The sequence below is a fragment of the Mesoplodon bidens genome (genome assembly GCF_964165515.1).
Source record: "Mesoplodon bidens genome assembly, chromosome: 2".
Taxonomy (NCBI): Eukaryota; Metazoa; Chordata; class Mammalia; order Artiodactyla; family Ziphiidae; genus Mesoplodon; species Mesoplodon bidens.
In genome coordinates, this window is record NC_138177.1 from 182983774 (window position 1) to 183004037 (window position 20264).

Here is a 20264-nt window from a genome sequence, read left to right on the forward strand (position 1 = left end):
TGAATCCACATGTGGGACGTCCCAAAAGCAGCTGGTCCACCGCCTCCAGGCAGAGGATTTCAAGGTGACCTCTAAGCTGGTGGCTTATTGCTGCTTTGCATCAGAGCGGACAGTGCTCGTTTCACTGCCAAGAGGAAAAGTGGGTAGTGTTCATAAAACTGATATGCACAGGTGTACATATGAGAGGTGAGATAATGACAAACTTGACTTTACAGCAGGCCTTTCTAAAACAGTTCTTGAGTCTTGGAAACGGAAACATAATTCTCTCTTGGTCCAACCACCTGTCAGCTGTAAGTGGTCACTATTTCATCATTTTGCAATAAAAGATAATAGAATAACGATTTATATCTCATGGCTGATGTTTTAATGTGTCTCTCTGTTATCCTGGGCTGACAGTCTGTGATTACAGTAAACGTTTCCTCGGTGACACCATGGTAATGACGCGTTAATGGGAGATTGTTCCAAGTTTAAGTCACGTTGCCACGGCCTGGCCCGGCCCACTGTTGTTGTTGGGCTTCGCCCCAACAAGGACGCTGGGTTCCGGGGACCACTCAGGTCCAGAGCCTCAGGTCAGCGCTGACCTGGGCTCCTGGGATGCTTGTTGCCCGTAGATTCGTAAAACCAGTTAGTGCCTCCATTTCTGTCTTCTGTGTCTACGACGTTTGTTAGCTGAGAGCAACTGCTTTGGATTTCAGGAGATCGGAAAACAGCAGCGGAGGGAAGGTGCTTCCATTCCCACTTGGGAGGGTGCATCTCAGCGATGGGAGCTGGATGTGACCCGCCCGTGCCCCCCCTCCCCCTGGTGAGAGTGAGGGCTGCCGTCTGTACCTTAGAGGATGGAGAGGCTGCAAGTGGGAAAACTTTTAGGAGCAATTTGAGTATCATCTACTTGGCTTGGGTCCACAACTCCTATAATAAAGAATCCCACCGTGGGACCTCCCTGGTGGCACAGTGGTTAAGAATCCACCTGCCAATTCAGGGGACACGGGTTCGAGCCGTGGTCCGGGAAGATCCCACGTGCCGCGGAGCAACTAAGCCCGTGCGCCACAGCTATGGAGCCTGTGCGCCACAACTACTGAGCCTGCGCACCACAACTATTGAGCCCACGTGCCACAACTACTGAAGCCTACAAACCTAGAGCCCGTGCTCCGCAACAAGAGAAGCCACCGCAATGAAAAGCCTGTGCACCGCAACGAAGAGTAGCCCCCGCTCACCGCAACTAGAGGAAAGCCTGTGCGCAGCAACGAAGACCCAATGCAGCAAAAAAAAAAAAAAAAAATCCCGCAGCAATATTCATCGTAAAAATGTTAGTTGGGCTCCAAACTGAGGATCCTGCTTAGTTTAAACAAAATTCCTTCAGGTGCAGCCTCATGGTATTTCCACACGAAACAGGGATTATTAGAGTCAATCCTAGCAAGTTGTGATTGAAGTTTGACAGTGGTGTTGGATGAAACGGCTCAGCGGGTGCGTGGGTGCGGGGGGCTACTTACGTCTTTGGGCTCGTGGGCCTCCTTGGTGATGGGCGTGGGGCAAGAGGCTGCCCCAGCCCCTTTCTGCTCCAGAGCCTCTGGGTCTGTTGGCATTTTCTGTGGATGGAAAGGTCCCAGAGGAGAAGCAGATAGTTTGATGTCCCAGGTGCTGGGTACCCTGGAAGGAGGGGCTGTGAGGGGGTCGCTCGCTGGGCCCCTTCTCTTCTCTGGCACCTGGAAGGGATGCAGCTCCCCACGTGGCGTGTTTGTGGCATTGACGTGACGACGGTAGCGGGGTGAGGACGGGGCGCACCCGCATTCCTCCGTGCTGCTTCTCTGCAGCTCGTGAGCGTTCAGTCCGTCCCTGGCTTCTCTTTTGCAGCCCTTCTATTTTCACACGTCTTTGAACCACCCTAATATCGTGGCCGTGGTGGAAGTGGTCACTGAAGGCAGAAGACGGGACGGGACCCTCCAGACTTTGTCCTGTGGGTTTGGAATCCTTCGGATCTTCAGCAACAACCCGGAATCTCCTACCTCTGCCCCCCAGGACAAACGGTATCTGCCTCATTTTCCCCGTCGCTGGGGTTTCCAGCGTCTTTCTGTGGTGATTTAACGGCTCATTATTTGTCCAGGCTAGAAAGCTTTGAATTTGTCAGCATGTGTGTTCATCACAGTCTCCCGGGGGTATTTTTGCTTCGGGTTGTAACTGGGTTTGCTGTTTCTGAATAAGGCAAGACATCATTCTCCAGGCGGCAACAGGACAGACCTTGGCCTCGGGGGTGGGATCTGATGTAAGGTGGACAAGGGCCGTGTCCTGCTCCATCACTTACTCCTGTGGGGTCTTAGGCCGGTTGTTGAAACTCTTTGAATTCATCTTCAGTGCAGCGCCCATCTCCTAAGGGTCCGGAGTGTAAACAGTAGGTTCTTCCCAGACAGGCGCCCAGGGAGCAGTAGGTGTTCACTCAGCAAACACTGGCTGGGGGTCCGCTATGTGCCAGGCTCTGCGACATTAGGAGCTGGATGTGCCCGGATGGATGAGATGGTGTGTGGTCATTTCGGCTGCGGCGGGGTTTGCGTTGTCCCTGTAGATCGGGGCTTGTCAACCCTGGCTCCACAGACACTCTGGGCTGTCTCGTGCAGTGTACGAGGTCTTGTAGCACCCCTGGCCTCTGCCCACTAGATGCCAGGCAGCCCCCTCCCCGCCCAGCTGTGATAGCCAAAAGTATCTCCAGACTTTACCAGGCATCCCGACGGGGGCAAAATCATCCCGGGTTGAGAACCACCACTGCAGACACACAAACGTGGAAACCCCTCGAACGTTGTTTTCTTGGGACATCTCCAAGCGTGACCAACTCCCCAGGCATTGTTTTCTAGCACTGAGGTTCTCAGGCTGCACTCGGGCCGTGCTGTGTGTGTGCTGGACATGCTTGGCCATGAGTGCTGAGGGCTCGCGGACCTGATGCTGTCCTCAGCCATGTGTTTCCCACGGAGGGTTGAGAAAGCTCCTGGGGGTGTGGTGCTGGGGTCCCCAAGGCCTTCCTTTCGAGAAGCGTAGCTGACATCCCATGAGTAAACGCAAGATGCTGACCTGCATCTCACGGGTCTTGTTTTGCAGGTTGAGACTGTATCACGGCAGCCCCCGAGCCCTCCTGCACCCGCTCCTCCAGGACCCCATAGAACGTAAGAGACGAGGCCTGGCCAGGCCTGCCCCTGCCGTCCTCAGCAGCACCCGTTCGTCATATGACTTCCCTGAGTGTTAGAACCTCATCAGCTTAGCTGAGATGTTAATAGATTTGGGGAACGTGTAACATTGGGCTTGGAGTTCGGACATAATTTGAAGATCTGAGACACACGGGCCTATAAGGATGGTGTAGCTGTGTGAAGACGACCCCATGGGGGCCACCTGGTGGGAGGGCTGTTGGCCTCCTTGCCCCTGGGGTAGCAGCTTTGCCCCCACGTGAAGTGGTTGCTGTCCGTCATTGCCCACCGGCTGTCCCAGGAAGCCTTTGACTGCGAAGTCCGTGGGTCATCTCCAACACAGCGAGGTGTCCAGCGGTGCCTAACGAGAGTGACATCCTGCAGGGGCACCTGCCATGCATGGGCCCCGCGCGGAGCGGCCGGCCTTACGGCAGAGTGGGCTTCCCGCCCTGCCTCTGTGGCTTCTCCCTCCGAGCCGTCAGGGTACCTGCGGGAGGGACCACCGGCCCCCTGGCTGCCGGCCGCGCGGAGGGTGGACGGAAGGGCGTGCGGTGAAGCGGGGGGATGGGCTAACAGGCTGTTTCAGGGGCCTGTGTGGGCTCTGCTGGCCCTCGGGGAGTGTGGAGGGGGGCCAAGCGGTGGGGGTGGGTCTGTTTGGCCGGGGGGGATGACTTTCTGTCTCTTTGCGACGTTGCCCAGATTCCACGATGGGCACCCAGCCTGTGTGAAAAACCCAAGCCTACCCCCCCGTCCACTCCCTCTGAATTTGGCGAAAACCTAACAATAGAGGAACAATTGGTCAGAAACTTGGTTTTGTTGATAAAGACTGGCTTTTAGCTTATTTCCCAATTGAATTTAATCATTAACCTTCCAGCGTTTTCCCTCCTGAAGTATCCTTAGACTCAGCACCTTTCGAACAGCAGACACAGCCCCCAGGTTTGTTCCAGGCCCACGGATCTGGGCGCTGGTGGAGGGGGTGGGGGCTGCGGCCGTGTGGGGGGCCCTGGGGAGGGACCGCCCCAGGCTGTCGGCTCAGGGGCATTTCTAAACGTGTGGGGCTGTTCTTCTTGGATGGGCAATGCAGTCACGTGACCCAGCGTTCAAAGTATTGCATAGTATGAAAAGGTTCAGGTCTCCTTCCGCCTCTGCTCGGCCCTTCACCTGCACCACAGGTGACCTTCCTCTCCGGGATCCTGTGGGTCCTTCTAGGCCCTCTGATGACACACAAGCAAACGTGCAGTTCCCTGTTCTGTTTTTGCCCCCGTTTACTTGTCCCAGACCTTTCTCTTTTCCCTTAATGATTTATCTTGGAGGATGTTTCATATCAGTACCTAGAAAGCGTGCTCATTCTTTTTACAGCCACGTGGTATTTCATTGAATTGCTGTTGGTGATTGACCCAACCCACCACAAATGGACCCTTGGGGCAGTTCTGTAAGAACAGAGGGTTGAAGGCTTTGCTGCAGTGGACATCTGCCCTTTTGCAAGTGTGCACGTGAATCTGTAGGATGAACTTTCAGAAGTGGGATTGCTGGTCTGAGGGCCTGAGCATTCACAGTTTTGTGTTATTTCCCCTGTTTGCCCTCCATAGAGGTTGTACCAGCGTGCCCACCAGCCAGCCATGTAGCAGAGTGCCTTTCAGGGTATTTAACATTTTAAAGTAAGCACATCCCATGTTTGGAGTGGTTAGATATTAAAAATCTGGTTTTCGATAATATAGTTCTGTTTTTCTAACGAACGTAGTAGGTCATATTTAGTTCTCCAGGGCGCTTTCCCTCTTCCCACTTCCCCTAGCACGTTATCCGAACCTTCCTCGGGGTTCGGATCCTGTTCTCCTGTGTGTTATGGATGTCGGCATGCTTGTGTCTTAGTCACCCCAGAAGAATGGTCCCTCCTTGAGGACAGGACTCTGTCTTGGAGGCCACAGGCCACCCAGGGCCTAGTCCTGCTGCTTTGTGGGTCTTGACGGATGCAAGGCTGAGACTGAAAGGGATGCAGGCCTCTGGTCAGAGGACCTTCTAGGCTCCCTCTGATTATGGGAGCAAGCGATGCCTGACTTCACTGCTCGTGGGGAAGAGGCGAGCGGAGAGATTTTGTTGTGTCGGATCAAAACCAAGTCTCTCTTTCGTTGCAGTTTTACCAGTGAGAGTTATTTAAGGATTGAAGGATTGCTTCTGTTTTGCTCTTTGGCTGAGCAAACAGAGCAATTCCCTTGTCTCCCTAGAAAAATACTTTTCCTGTTTGTTGAGTTCTTTTCCAAGATGCTCAGTGTATTGGTCGGTTTGACCGAAGGCGCCTTGGTTCGGGCTGTCACAGGAGGTGTTTTCTCCCTCAGAAAACAAGCACATGACCCTCATTGAGAACTGCAGCCTGCAGTACACGCTGAAGCCACACCCTCTCCTGGAGCCCGTGTTCCACCTTCTTCCCGAGAACCTTCTGGTGTCTGGTCTGCAGCAGATACCTGGTCTCCTTCCAGCTCATGGAGAATCGGGTAAGGGCTCCTCTGTTTCTGTCCACTTGGTGAGTCTCTGTTAGTTCATGGTCAGACCTGGCAGGGATTGGGGTGAGGGCTGGCTGGGCCCCCCAGCAAACAGCCTGGTGGTGGGGGGAGGGGGAGGAGGAGGGGGGGAGGAAGAGGGGGAGGGCAGCAGTGTCGTCTCGTTCGCAGCCCCTTCCTGAACACACCTCACATCCCTCAGGTCATCTCTGCCTTCTCTCCTCGAGAAATGCTTTCATAAGACAAATAGCCCATGTCTGTATGACTGTGGCCAGAAAAACCAGTGTTGCTAGATCCCACCCTTACTGGGCCACCATATCAGTGGCTTAATTATTATCAGTTTTTAATGGCGGTAAAATAGACATAACGTAAAATGTACTGTTTTAACCATTGTCAAGTGTGCAGTTCAGGGGCATTAGGTACATGCACACTGTTGTGTAACCATCCTCCCCGCCCACCCGCAGAGCCTTTTCACCGTCCCAGACTGAAACTCTGTCCCGCTAGACACTGACTCCCCATCCCCTCCCCAGCCCTGCCCCCCCCCCCCCCATTCTGCTCTCTGTCTCTGTGCGTTGACTCCTCTAGGGACCTCCTAGGAGTGGAATCCTACAGCATCGGTCCTGTTGTGACTGGCTCATTTCGCTGGGCACAATGTCCCCAAGGTTCCTCCCTGTCGTTCTGTGTGTCGGAATTTCCTTGCTTTTCAAGGCTGAATGGTGCCCCGCTGTGTGGATGGAGCACGTTTTGTTTATCCATTTACCTGTGCATGGACACTTGGGCTGTTCTACCTTTCAGCTTGTGAGTGAAGCTGCTCGATTACTTTGGAACTGAAATTCACAGGACAGGCTCAGGGTTGTGTCTGGGTGGGTTTTAGAAGTTGCTTCTCCTGGTGGGTGTGGGTCAGCCCTTCACAGCCACGCGTCATGGTGAGGTCCTCTCAGGTCCTGCTGACAGGCCTCCCTCCTTGGTCTCATGCTCCTTCTGAGTACTCTTGGGGGCTTTTTGCCTGGCCGTCTGGGAGAATCCAGGAGGAGGGACCGCACCAGCCTCCCCGCCTGGGGCTGCTGGAACCTCTGGTCTCGGTGGGCCGGCTGCAGCTCCCATCCCGGTGGGGCAGGATGTGGCTCTGGGTGTGAGTGGCTGGGGAGGAGAGCTGGGAGGTGCTGAGTGTTTGGCTCAGAACAGAGACACTCAGGACCCGAAGAGACGGCTCAGCTCCAGGAGGGAGAGTGTTTGTCTCAGTGATGATGTCCCTGCGTGTGGCTGGGTGCTGTGGTCCGGGCTGGGGTGCAGGCCTTGTTATCTGAGTTCATGAACTCCTGGGACGGGTGCTCAGTGGTCGTCACCATCACGAGGTCACTGTTTCTCCAGCATCTCAGAGAAGAGACGATGATACATGAGAAATGACCAGTTAACCATGAAAACAGGAGCACGTCCTGGGCGGGGGGGTGGAGGGGGTCCCAGGTTTGGATCTGCCGTGGGTCGCCGAGCTCTAACCCTCCTGAAGCCCCCCATAGGCAGCCATGTTGCCCTCTGTGATGCACCTGTGTTCACCCAAGAGGGAGGGAGGAGAAGTTAAGAGTTACAGGCAGGCAGAGGGAGAACCTTCTTCCTGGTCATGCTGTTGGGATTGGGAGGGTGGAATCTGCATCCGGCTCTGAGCCCCCTCCCGCTGGTCAGGGGGGCTCTGTCAGCACCGCTGTGACTACGCGGGTATTACGCACCTATGTGCCCGCCTGCGGGGAGCTCAGCTTCTGTGAGTCTTTCTGACCTGGGATTCTGGGAATTTAAACAGAATGTTCTTGAGGCCTGAGGTGTATCCATCACCAGTGGGTGTCAGTGGAACTGCAGATAAAACATGAAAATACGGAAGCGGAGCTCGGACCTGCTTCTGTGTCCCCTCCTGGGAGGCGAAGGAGAAGCTCAGATGCCCAGATAGGCCCCGCGTTTGTTCTCAGCATCTCAGGTCGGACCGTGGGAGTCAAGGGCCGCGTTACAGAGAGGAGTTCTGGATCCAAGGAGCGTGAGTTCAGCTCCTGATCCTGAGGTTTGTGTTTTCGGAAGAGCTGAGCCCCGCTGGCCTCTGGTTTGCCTCCCTGGAATGGAGCCGCTGGCACTGGGCATTTTTAATAGATGCAGGTGGTGCCTGTAAGTGGCAAAGATGAAGGACAGGTTACGTTGCTGTTGTTTAAAAACAAATGGCCGGGATCGGTCTGGTGGGCGGGCAGGAGCTGCCGTCACCCGTGCAGGAGCCGTGCTTGCTCCTCGGGGGAGGGGCCGAGGGCAGCCTCCCCTCCGTCCCTGAGACCGCCTGGGAGCAGAGACCCTGTTGCTCAGCCCTTTCTGACAGCGGTTATTGTCTCCGTTATCAGTTCTGCCCAGGATCTTACGGGCTTTTGTGACTCACTCTTTTTTTTTTTTTTTTTTGCGGTATGCGGGCCTCTCACTGTTGTGGCCTCTCCCCGTTGCGGAGCACAGGCTCCGGACGTGCAGGCCCAGCGGCCATGGCTCACGGGCCCAGCCGCTCTCCGGCATACGGGATCCTCCCAGACCGGGGCACGAACCCATATCCCCTGCATCGGCAGGCGGACTCTCAACCACTGCGCCACCAGGGAGGCCCTGTGACTCACTCTTTGAAGAAGGGTTTCTTTGCTGGATACTGTTTTATGGCCGTGAAAGGGCCCAGGCGGGGACTGGAGCTGCCTCCGTGCTGGGAATCGGGGATCACTTGTCTAATCTGCAGAGGGTTTGGTTTTATTTGGAGGCCGTGCTGGGACTCGGATATTTGTTCCTTTGTAAAATGCCACAATACAGGAGGAGTGGGTTGTTTTCCACTGAAATGTGGATGAGGTCACTGCGGGTTCACACGCGGTTTTAGTTAAGTGGGACAGCCTTGCAGCAGCTGCAGGAGGTCTGGCTGGCAGGGGTGGTGAGGGGCACCCCGGGCACCGTGCTGGGCAGCCAGTGCAGGGGGCTCACCGCTGTCAATCACCCCTTGTCCCCCTGCCTGGCCTGGCTCACTGCCGCTGCTCCCCGGGATCCCATCCTCCCTCCCTCCTGTATGTTGAGCATCGCCGTGCCAGCTCTGTGCCGTGCGGGACAGTCCCGGGGCCAGCCCGCCCTGCCTGACCCACCAGCCCGCTGACTCCAGCCCCGGCTTCGTCGTCTGTTAAACCCGAGCTCGGCAGCGCTGTCCGCAGAACTGACTTGCCCGTCTGCCCCGTGGCGGCCTCCCCTGGTTGGTGTGTCCCCGGGCCCGCCCTCTACTTACCTGCCTGAGGTGGTTCCCCAGCCCCGACCTGCCGGTGCTGCATCTCAACAAACAACATCAAGGTCCCGGGTGAGGCCCCGCACCCCAAGCCTGAGCACCTTGTGTAGCGGTGGGGTTCTCCCCCTGGGCTTCCCAGGCTGTGCTGACGGCCTGCCCTCCCCAAGTCTGGGAGCATGGCTTCTAGATCCCCGGATAGTGACCGCGGTCCCCTGCGGAGAGGGAGTGAGGGGGACAGGGCTTCCCGCTGCCGCTGAGAGCCGGGGCTGGTGCTCCTGCAGCCTAGACTCCGGTCCTTTGCGCCCTCTTAGGCCAGGGACAGGTTCAAGTGACAGAATTAATCTTTATTCAGTGAATTCGGTAAGACTAAAAGTTTTCCCTTCCAATCTCACTCCCAGAGAAAACCACTGCTAATAGCTCGGTGTATGCCTTTTATATACGAATTGAGTCATTGACTCATTCACTTATTTGTTGATGACTCAACACGTATTTGTAGAGTAGATCCTATGCGTGGCAGGCCCCATGCTGGGGCTGAGGGTGCAGCCCTGTATTCCCAGTGGAGCATCAGGGCACCTTTCCCAGATGAAGGTAAGTGAGGGCCAACCTCACAGTCTAACCATGGTCCTCACGGGCAGTGGGAGGTGTTTCAGAGCCGGTGTGGACCGGCTCAAGCTCACTTCCACTCCTGCCTAAGTTGTTCCTAAATTTCGCTTGCATTCTGTTGCCTCTGTCGCAGTGTTCTCTCTGTCTTGTGAGGTGCATTCTGGCGAACGAAATACCCTCGGCAGGAGAGCCATGTCCCCGGGAGGCTGGGGTCCGCGGGCGGGGGGATGTCGTTAGGGCCTAGCGGGGAGCTCCTTGGGCATCTCGGGTGTTTCCAAGCACTTCCCTGAAGGGTGTCGCTAGGGAGGGGTTCTAGCGGTCCCCATTTTCCCTGCAGTGCATTCAGGGGAGTCTCAGAAGAAGATGGATCATTGTGCAGTAGGGTTTGTCTTCCCACGGGAGCAGTGCTGTTGCTGGGAGTTGCAGCCCTGTCCAGAGACTTGGCAACAGAGCGGTGAAAGCTTGACCCAGTTACAGAGCACGAGGGTCGGCCGTCCCCACCACCAGGGAGGTCAGCTCTGCCGAGGCCCCTTGCGTCTGTCCTGGCTGCTGACGCTGGTCGGTTGAGTGACTGAATGACAATGTCAGATGGCAAAGCTGTGCTTTGTGGGCGCTGCTGGAATGTTGGGGAAGAGCCCCGAGGCTGGCGGTGGTGCGCCAACTCTGCTCCTGGCCCCGTGTGATGGCTCCAAGCCTCTGCTGTGGCCGGTCTCCTCTGTAAAATGGGGACATTATGAAGACCTGCCCAGAGAGGGACCCAGGGAGGGTCCAGCGAGCGTGAGCTGCTGTCCTTCGGTCAGGCAAGTTCTGCCTTGAGTTGAGCCAGAAGGCTCCTCCGACGTGGCCACCCTGTGGCTGCCGCAGGACGTCTGGGAGGTCGGATCTGTCTCCTGTGGGAGGGCCCTTCAGGGCTGTTCTTTCTTCAGTCGTGGCTTCTGGAAGCTGGCAGAGCGGGTCCCTGGCCAAGCCAGGATTGGAACTGGGCGCCTTGCGTTGGAAAGGCATTGGTTCTGGGTTTTCCTTCTGTTCCTGTGGCAGCCTGCAGACGGGGGTCTGGCTGGTGGCTGTTCTCTCTGTTCCAGTGCTTGTTGACCGTGGAGTGACCTCTGGATTGGTGGCCACGCAGACCCTCTGCGGGAGCAGCCTCCGGGGGAGGGCACTCATTTCACACTCACGCTTCTCTGGAAGCAGGACTTGACGTGGGGGGAAGGTGAGCAGGTAACATGTCGGGGTGTCCCTTTGGGGTCGGGCGATTTTGCTGCTCAGCACGGGACGGCTGGGGAGAGGGTGCCGGGTGTAGCCCGTGTGTCCTTCCCTGTGTGTTCAGTGGGCGCCCCCAGGCTGCTCTCTGCCCCAGAGATGAGAGAATGGGGTGTCCAGGGGGTCCCGGCTCCCTGGGCTGAGTGATGGAAGCCCAGGTCGGGGGCAGGGTGAGAGGGTCCTGGCAGCGTCAAGGCCGAGAGCGTGTGTGTGGGTCCTGAGTGTGGGGTGGGGGGAGGTAAGGGGGTCTCACCAGGAGTACAGGGATCTCAGGGGCCGCGGCCACCTCCCTCTGGGGGAGGGGCGTGGCCGCCTTACCTGGACCTCCCCTCACCCCCCGCCGGTGACTGCCCACAGAGCCCTGGACCACTTGAGTCTGAACCCCTGTTTTGGCCAAGAGTTTAACTGCGATCAAGAGGAGGGGGATTGTTTCGTAACCAGCAAACGAGCCTGTCCGTGCTTTAAAGCAGTGAGCAGGGTCATGCAGCTCAGGGTCACGGAAAAAGGCAGCGGTCTTGTGTTAAAAATGCTGAAATCTCTGGAGGAGGATTGCAGACACATGAATTAACTTGCAGAATGCAAATAATATGGAGTCTGCAAAACTAAGGGGGTGACAAGCGTCCTTCACGCGTCCCTCCCACTTCCCTCTGCTCCGTCTCTGCACACTCACCTCCTGCTCTGGGTCCCGCCAGCATCGCTCCCTGAAATCCTGCAGGGACAATCTGTACCGCTTCCTGTCAGCGGAGGCCCCGGGTTCCCGCGCCTTGCTGCAGGGGGTGGACCCTTCGCCCTACCCTGCCCCCCCCCCCGCCCCGCCCCCAACGGAGGCTCCCAGTTCAGGATGTGCTTTGGACACTCGCTTGACCATTTCATGAAAGGTTGCAGTTTATATATTTATGCACTTAAAAAATATCGTGGTAAAATAGACGTGTCATAAAATGTACTCTTTTAACTGTTTTTTTTTTGTTTTTCTTGCACGGTACGCGGGCCTTTCACTGTCGTGGCCTCTCCCATTGCGGAGCACAGGCTCTGGACGCGCAGGCTCAGCGGTCACGGCTCACGGGCCCAGCCGCTCCGTGGCATGTGGGATCCTCCCCGACCGGGGCATGAACCCGTGTCCCCTGCATCGGCAGGCGGACTCTCAGCCACTGCGCCACCAGGGAAGCCCTCTTTTAACTGTTTTTCAACGTGCAGTTCAGTAGCGTTAAGAACGTTCATATCCTTGAGCAGCCCCCCCCCCCCCCCCCCCGCCCAGGACGCTTTCCTCGTGCAGAACAAGACTCTGCAGCAGTGAAGCACTAACTCCCCATCCCCCGCCCCCCAGCCCCTGGCAGCCTCCATTCTCCTTTCCATCTCAGAATCTGACTAATTTAAGTACCTCATATAAATGGAATTATCCAGAACTTGTCTTTCTGTGACTGGCTTATCTCACGCAGCATAATGTCTACAATGCTCATGCATGTTGTAACATATGCCAGAATTTCCTTCCTTTTTTAAGGTTGAACCATATTCTGTTGTGTGGATGGGGACCTCATTTTGTATGTCGGTCCATCTGTGGATGGATACTGAGTTGTTTCCACTTTTTGGCTACTGTGAATAATGACACCTGCACTTTTAATTCGGTCTGATTCATCAACTGACCTGCTTTAAACAATTAAAAAATGATGAAAGGAACACATAAACTTTCTCAGAAGTATCAGTCAAACCTAGCACGTATTTGTGATAGGGAAGGTACAGAAAGCCTCAAAGAGGGAAATAAAATAATCTGTGATTACTGTCTACAGATATACATGCATAGCTCACCATCAAAAAGTCTATAAAGGGCTTCCCTGGTGGCGCAGTGGTTGGGAGTCCGCCTGCTGATGCAGGGGACACGGGTTCGTGCCCCGTCTGGGAGGGTCCCACATGCCGCAGAGCGGCTGGGCCCGTGAGCCATGGCCACTGGGCCTGGGCGTCCGGAGCCTGTGCTCCGCAGTGGGAGAGGCCACGGCAGTGAGGGGCCCGTGTACCGCAAAAAAAAAAAAAAAAAAAAAAGTCTATAAATAATAAATGCTGGAGAGGGTGTGGAGAAAAGGGAACCATCCTACACTGTTGGTGGGAATGTAAATTGATACAGCCATTGTGGAGGACAGTATGGAGGTTCCTTAAAAAACTAAAAATACAGTTACTGTATGATCCTGCAATCCTACTACTGGGCATGTATCCAGAAAAGATGGAAACTCTATTTCGAAAAGATACATGCACCCCAATGTTCATAGCAGCACTATTTACAATAGCCAAGACATGGAAGCAACCTAAATGTTCATTGACAGGGGAGTGGATAAAGAAGATGTGGCACATATATACAATGGAATATTACTCAGCCATAGAAAAGAATGAAATAATGTCATGTGCAGCAACATGGACGGACCTAGAGATTATTATACTAAGTGAAGTCAGAGAAAGACAAATATCATATGATATCAGTTATCTGTGGAATCTGAAAAAATATACAAAGGAACTTATTTGCAAAACAGAAATGGACTCACAGACTTCGAAAACGAACTTATGGTTACCAAAGGGCAAAGCGGGGGAGGGATACATTGGGAATTTGGGATTGACGTATACACAATACTATATATAAAATAAACAACAAGGACCTACTGTATAGCACAGGGAACTATATTCAATATCTTGTAATTATCTATAATGGAAAAGAATCTGAAAAAGAATATATCTATATCTCTCTATATATCTCTATATATCTATATATATCTGAGTCACTTTGCTGTACACCTGAAACATTATATATCAATCATACTACAATAAAAAAAAAGAAAAACAAGAACAGAGCAACTACTCCAAAAAAATGATCTACATGTGGGGCTTCCCTGGTGGCGCAGTGGTTGAGAGTCCGCCTGCCGATGCAGGGGTCACAGGTTCGTGCCCCGGTCCGGGAAGATCCCACATGTCGCAGAGCGGCTGGGCCCGTGAGCCATGGCCACTGAGCCTGCGCGTCCAGAGCCTGTGCTCCGCAACGGGACAGGACACAACAGTGAGAGGCCCGCGTACCGCAAAAAAAAAAATTAAAAAAATGATATACATGTATACATGTAAATGCATATATTTTAAATAAAATTGTCATCAAATGGGCTAATAATACACAGTTTTATATGTTGTTTTTTTCACCTACAATATCATGATTACTTTTTGATTATTAAATAATCTTAGAGAATATGATTTTTTTCTCATTTTATCTGAATGAACCATAGATTATTTAAATTCTCCTATTATTGAACATCTGGTGGTTTCTTATTTTTGACTGTTATAAATAATGTTCTAATGAGTATTCCTGCAAATAAAGCTTGCTTCCATCTTTTTTTTTTTTTTTTTTTTTTTGCGGTACACGGGCCTCTCACTGTTGTGGCCTCTCCCGTTGTGGAGCACAGGTTCCGGACGCGCAAGCTCAGCGGCCATGGCTCACGGGCCCAGCCGCTCCGCGGCATGTGGGATCTTCCCGGACCGGGACATGAACCCGTGTCCCCTGCATCGGCAGGCGGACTCTCTACCACTGTGCCACCAGGGATTGCTTCCATCTTTGATATATTGCTAAATAGATTCAAAAGTGGCATTACTGGGGCAGAAGGTGGATATGGACATTTTTAAGGCTGTTGACACACACAAAGTTAGAGAAAATTGCCTCTTAGCTGTACTGATTTATAACCTTTCAGCAAGGTAGAAGGTTCCTTTCACCACAGTTTCATCAGCATTGAGTCTTTTTTTTTTTAACATCTTTATTGCAGTATAATTGCTTTACAATGTTGTGTTAGTTTCTGCTGTATAGCAAAGTGAATCAGCTATATGCATACGTATGTCCCCATATCCCCTCCCACTTGCATCTCCCTTCCACCCTCCCTATCCCACCCCTCTAGGTGGTCACAAAGCACGGAGCTGATCTCCCTGTGCTATGCGGCTGCTTCCCACTATCTATTTTACATTTGGTAGTGTATACATGTCCATGCCACTCTCTCACTTCGTCCCAGCTTACCCTTCCCCCTCCCTGTGTCCTCAAGTCCATTCTCTACGTCTGTGTCTTTTTTCCTGTCCTGCCCCTAGGTTCATTAGAACCATTTTTTTTTTTTAGATTCCATATATATGTGTTAGCATACGGTATTTGTCTTTCTCTTTCTGACTTACTTCACTCTGTATGACAGACTCTAGGTCTATCCACCTCATTACAAATAGCTCAGTTTCGTTTCTTTTTATGGCTGAGTAATATTCCATTGTATATATGTGCCACATCTTCTTTATCCATTCATCTGTCAGTGGACACTGAGGTTGCTTCCACGCCCTGGCTATTGTAAATAGTGCTGCAATGAACATTGTGGTACATGACTCTTTTTGAATTATGGTTTTCTCAGGGTATATGCCCAGTAGTGGGATTGCTGGGTCGTATGGTAGTTCTATTTTTAGTTTTTTAAGGAACCTCCATACTGTTCTCCATAGTGGCTGTATCAATTTACATTCCCACCAACAGTGCAAGAGGGTTCCCTTTTCTCCACACCCTCTCCAGCATTTATTGTTTTTAGATTTCTTGATGATGGCCATTCTGATGGGTGTGAGGTGATACCTCATTGTAGTTTTGATGTGCATTTCTCTAATGATTAGTGATGTTGAGCATCTTTTCATTTGTTTGTTGGCAATCTGCATATCTTCTTTGGAGAAATGTCTGTTTAGGTCTTCTGCCCATTTTTGGATTGGGTTGTTTTTTTGATATTGAACTGCATGAGCTGCTTGTAAATTTTGGAGATTAATCCTTTGTCAGTTGCTTCATTTGCAAATATTTTCTCCCATTCTGAGGGTTGTCTTTTGGTCTTGTTTATGGTTTCCTTGGCTGTGCAAAAGCTTTTAAGTTTCATTAGGTCCCATTTGTTTATTTTTGTTTTTATTTCCATTTCTCTAGGAGGTGGGTCAAAAAGGATCTTGCTGTGATTTATGTCATAGAGTGTTCTGCCTATGTTTTCCTCTAAAAGTTTTATAGTGTCTGGCCTTACATTTAGGTCTTTAATCCATTTTGAGTTTATTTTTTTGTATGGTGTTAGGGAGTGTTCTAATTTCATTCTTTTACATGTAGCTGTCCCGTTTTCCCAGCACCACTTATTGATGAAGCTGTCTTTTCTCCATTGTATATTCTTGCCTCTTTTATCAAAGATAAGGTGACCATATGTGCGTGGGTTTATCTTTAGGCTTTCTGTCCTGTTCCATTGATCTATATTTCTGTTTCTGTGCCAGTACCACACTGTCTTGACTACTGTAGCTTTGTAATATAGTATGAAGTGCAGGAGCCTGATTACTCCAGCTCCAGTTTTCTTTCTCAAGATTGCTTTGGCTATTTGGGGTCTTTTGTGTTTCTATACAAATTGTGAAATTTTTTGTTCTAGTTCTGTGAAAAATGCCGTTGGTAGTTTGATAGGGATTGCATTGCATCTCTAGATTGCTTTGGGTAGTATAGTCATTTTCACAATGTTGATTTTTCCAATCTAAGAACATGGTATATCTCTCCATCTGTTTGTATCATCTTTAAATTCTTTCAGCAGTGTCTTATAGTTTTTTGCATACAGGTCTTTTGTCTCCTTAGGTAAGTTTATTCCTAGGTATTTTATTCTTTTTGTTGCAATGGTAAATGGAAGTGTTTCCTTAATTTCTCTTTCAGATTTTTCTTCATTAGTGTATAGGAATACAAGAGATTTCTGTGCATTAATTTTGTATCCTGCTACTCTGTCAGATTCATTGATTAGCTCTAGTAGTTTTCTGGTGGTACCTTTAGGATTTTCTATGTATAGTATCATGTCATCTGCAAACAGTGACAGTTTTACTTCTTTTCCGATTTGGATTCCATTTATTTCTTTTTTTCCTCTGTCTGCTATGGCTAAAACTTCCAAAACTATGTTGAATAATAGTGGTGAGGGTGGGCAACCTTGCCTTGTTCCTGATCTTAGAGGAAATGGTTTCAGTTTTTCACCATTGTAAACCATGTTGGCTGTGGGTTTGTCATATATGGACTTTATTATGTTGAGGTAGGTTCCCTCTGCCTACTTTCTGGAGTTTTTAACCATAAATCGGTGTTGAATTTTGTCAAAAGCTTTTTCTGCAAATATTGAGATTATCATATGGTTTTTATCCTTCAATATGTTAATATGGTGTATCACATTCATTGATTTATATATATTGAACAATCCTTGCATCCCTGGGGTAAACCCCACTTGACCGTGGTGTATGATCCTTTAATGTGCTGTTGGATTCTGTTTGCTAGTATTTTGTTGAGGATTTTTGCATCTATATTCATAAGAGATATTGGCCTGTAGTTTTCTTTTTTTGTGACATCTTTGTCTGGATTTGGTATCAGGGTGATGGTGGCCTCGTAGAATGAGTTTAGGAGTGTTCCTGCCTCTGCTGTATTTTGGAAGAGTTTGCAAAGGATGAGTGTTAGCTCTTCTCTAAATGTTTGATAGAATTCTCCTGTGAAGCCATCTGATCCTGGGCTTTTGTTTGTTGGAAGATTTTTTTTTTTTTTTTTTTTTTTTTTTTTTTTTTTTTTAAGAAGATGTTGGGGGTAGGAGTTTTTATTAATTAATTAATTTATTTTTGCTGTGTTGCGTCTTCATTTCTGTGTGAGGGCTTTCTCTAGTTGTGGCAAGCGGGGGCCACTCTTCATCGCGGTGCGCGGGCCTCTCACTATCGCGTCCTCTTGTTGCGGAGCACAGGCTCCAGACGCGCAGGCTCAGTAGTCGTGGCTCACGGGCCTAGTTGCTCCGCGGCATGTGGGATCCTCCCAGACCAGGGCTCGAACCCGTGTCCCCTGCATTAGCAGGCAGATTCTCAACCACTGCGCCACCAGGGAAGCCCTGTTGGAAGATTTTTAATCACAGTTTCAATTTCATTACTTGTGATTGGTCTGTTTATATTTTCTAATATTTCGTGGTTCAGTCTTGGAAGGTTATGTTTTTCTAAGAATTTGTCCATTTCTTCCAGGTTGTCCACTTTATTGGCATATAGTTGCTTGTAGTAATCTCTCATGATCCTTTGTATTTCTTCAGTTTCAGTTGTTACTTCTCCTTTTTCATTTCTATTTCTGTTGATTTGAGTCTTCTCCCTTTTTTTCTTGGATGAGTCTGGCTAATGGTTTATCAATTTTGTTTTTCTTCTCAAAGAACCAGCTTTTAGTTTTATTGATCTTTGCTATTGTTTCCTTCATTTCTTTTTCATTTATTTCTGATCTGATCTTTATGATTTCTTTCCTTTTGCTAACTTTGGGGTTTTTCTGTTCTTCTTTCCTTAATTGTTTTAGGTGTAAGGTTAGGTTGTTTATTTGAGATTTTTCTTGTTTCCTGAGGTAGGATTGTATTGCTATAAACTTCCCTCTTGAACTGCTTTTGCTGCATCCCACAGGTTTTGGGTCTTCGTGTTTTCATTGACATTTGTTTCTAGGTATTTTTTGATTTTCTCTTTGATGTCTTCAGTGATCTCTTGGTTATTTAGTAGTGTATTGTTTAGCCTCCATGTGTTTGTATTTTTTACATTTTTTTCTCTGTGATTGATACCTAGTCTCATAGCATTGTGGTCAGAAAAGATACTTGATACAATTTCAATTTTCTTAAATTTACCAAGGCTTGATTTGTGACCCAAGATATGGCGTATCCTGGAGAATGTTCCATGAGCAATTGAGAAGAAAGTGTATTCTGTTGCTTTTGGATGGAATGTCCTATAAATATCAATTAAGTCCATCTTGTTTAATGTGTCATTTAAAGCTAGTGTTTTCTTATTTATTTTCATTTTGGATGATCTGTCCATTGGTGAAAGTGGGTTGTTAAAGTCCCCTACTATGATTGTGTTACTGTCGATTTCCTCTTTTATAGCTGTTAGCATTTTGGCTTATGTATTGATGTGCTCCTATGTTGGGTGCATAAATATTTACAATTGTTACATCTTTTTCTTGGATTGATCCCTTGATCATTATGTAGTGTCCTTCTTTGTCTCTTTTAATAGTCTTTATTTATTTATTTATTTTTGTGGTATGCGGGCCTCTTACTGTTGTGGCCTCTCCTGTTGCGGAGCACAGGCTCCGGACACACAGGCCCAGCGGCCATGGCTCACGGGCCCAGCCGCTCCGCGGCATGTGGGATCTTCCTGGACCGGGGCACGAACCCATGTCCCCTGCATCAGCAGGCGGACTCTCAACCACTGCGCCACCAGGGAAGCCCAGTAGTCTTTATTTTAAAGTCTATTTTGTCTTATATGAGACTTGCTACTCCAGCTTTCTTTTGGTTTCCATTCGCATGGAATATCTTTTTCCATCCCCTCACTTTCAGTCTGTATGTGTCCCTAGGTCTGAAGTGGGTCTCTTGTAGATAACATATGTATGGATCTTGTTTTTGTATCCATTCAGCCAGTCTGTGTCTTTTGGTTGGAGCATTTAATCCAGTTACATTTAAGGTAATTATCAATATGTATGTTCCTATTACCATTACCTTAATTGGTTTGGGCTTGTTTTTGTTGGTCCTTTTCTTCTTTTGTGTTTCCCACTTAGAGAAGTTCCTTTAGCGTTTGTTGTAGAGCTGGTTTGGTGGTGCTGAATTCTCTTAGCTTTTGCTTGTCTGTAAAGCTTTTGATTTCTCTGTCGAATCTGAATGAGATCCTAGCTAGTTAGAGTATTCTTGGTTTTAGGTTCTTTCCTTTCATCACTTTAAATATATCATGCCACTCCCTTCTGGCTTGCAGAGTTTCTGCTGAGAAATCAGCTGTTAACCTTATGGGAGTTCCCTTGTATGTTATTTTTCTCTTGTTGCTTTTAATAATTTTTCTTTGTCTTTAATTTTTGTCAGTTTGATTACTGTGTGTCTTGTGTGTTTCTCTCGGTATATCCTGTATGGTACTCTCTGTGCTTCCTGGACTTGATTGACTAGTTTCTTTCCCATGTTAGGGAAGTTTTCCATTATAATCTCTTGAAATATTTTCTGAGACCCTTTCTTTTTCTCTTCTTCTTTTGGGACCCCTATAATTGGAATGTTGATCCATTTAATGTTGTCACAGAAGTTTCTGAGACTGTCCTCAATTCTTTTCATTCTTTTTTCTTTATTCTGCTCTGTGGCAGTAATTTGCACCACTTTATCTTCCCGCTGACGTATCCATTCTTCTGCCTCAGTTAATCTGCTCTTGATTCCTTCTAGAGTATTTTTAATTTCAGTTATTGTGTTGTTCATCACTGTTTGCCTGCTCTTTAATTCTTCTAGATCCTTGTTAAATGTTTCATGTATTTTCTCCATTCTGTTTCCGAGATTTTGGATCACCTTTACTATCACTGCTCTGAATTCTTTTTCAGGTAGGTTGCCTATTTCATCTTCATTTATTTGGTCGTGTAGGTTTTAACCTTGCTCCTTCGTCTGTAACATATTTTTTTTGTCCTTTCATTTTTTTTTCTTTTTTGATGGTTGG

The 20264-nt window shown here is 49.5% G+C and overlaps 1 protein-coding gene across 5 annotated transcripts in view; it reads left to right on the plus strand.

Moving 5' to 3' along the window:
• Nucleotides 1-20264, plus strand: part of NPHP4 (nephrocystin 4) — a 136157-nt gene that overhangs the window by 16307 nt on the left and 99586 nt on the right. For all 5 annotated transcript variants that reach the window (XM_081223486.1, XM_081223484.1, XM_081223485.1 and 2 more), the window contains exons 5-7: nucleotides 1852-2024; nucleotides 3085-3149; nucleotides 5501-5656. In XM_081223486.1, the coding sequence (XP_081079612.1) occupies nucleotides 1852-2024; nucleotides 3085-3149; nucleotides 5501-5656 (394 nt within the window). The remainder of the gene's footprint in view (nucleotides 1-1851; nucleotides 2025-3084; nucleotides 3150-5500; nucleotides 5657-20264) is intronic.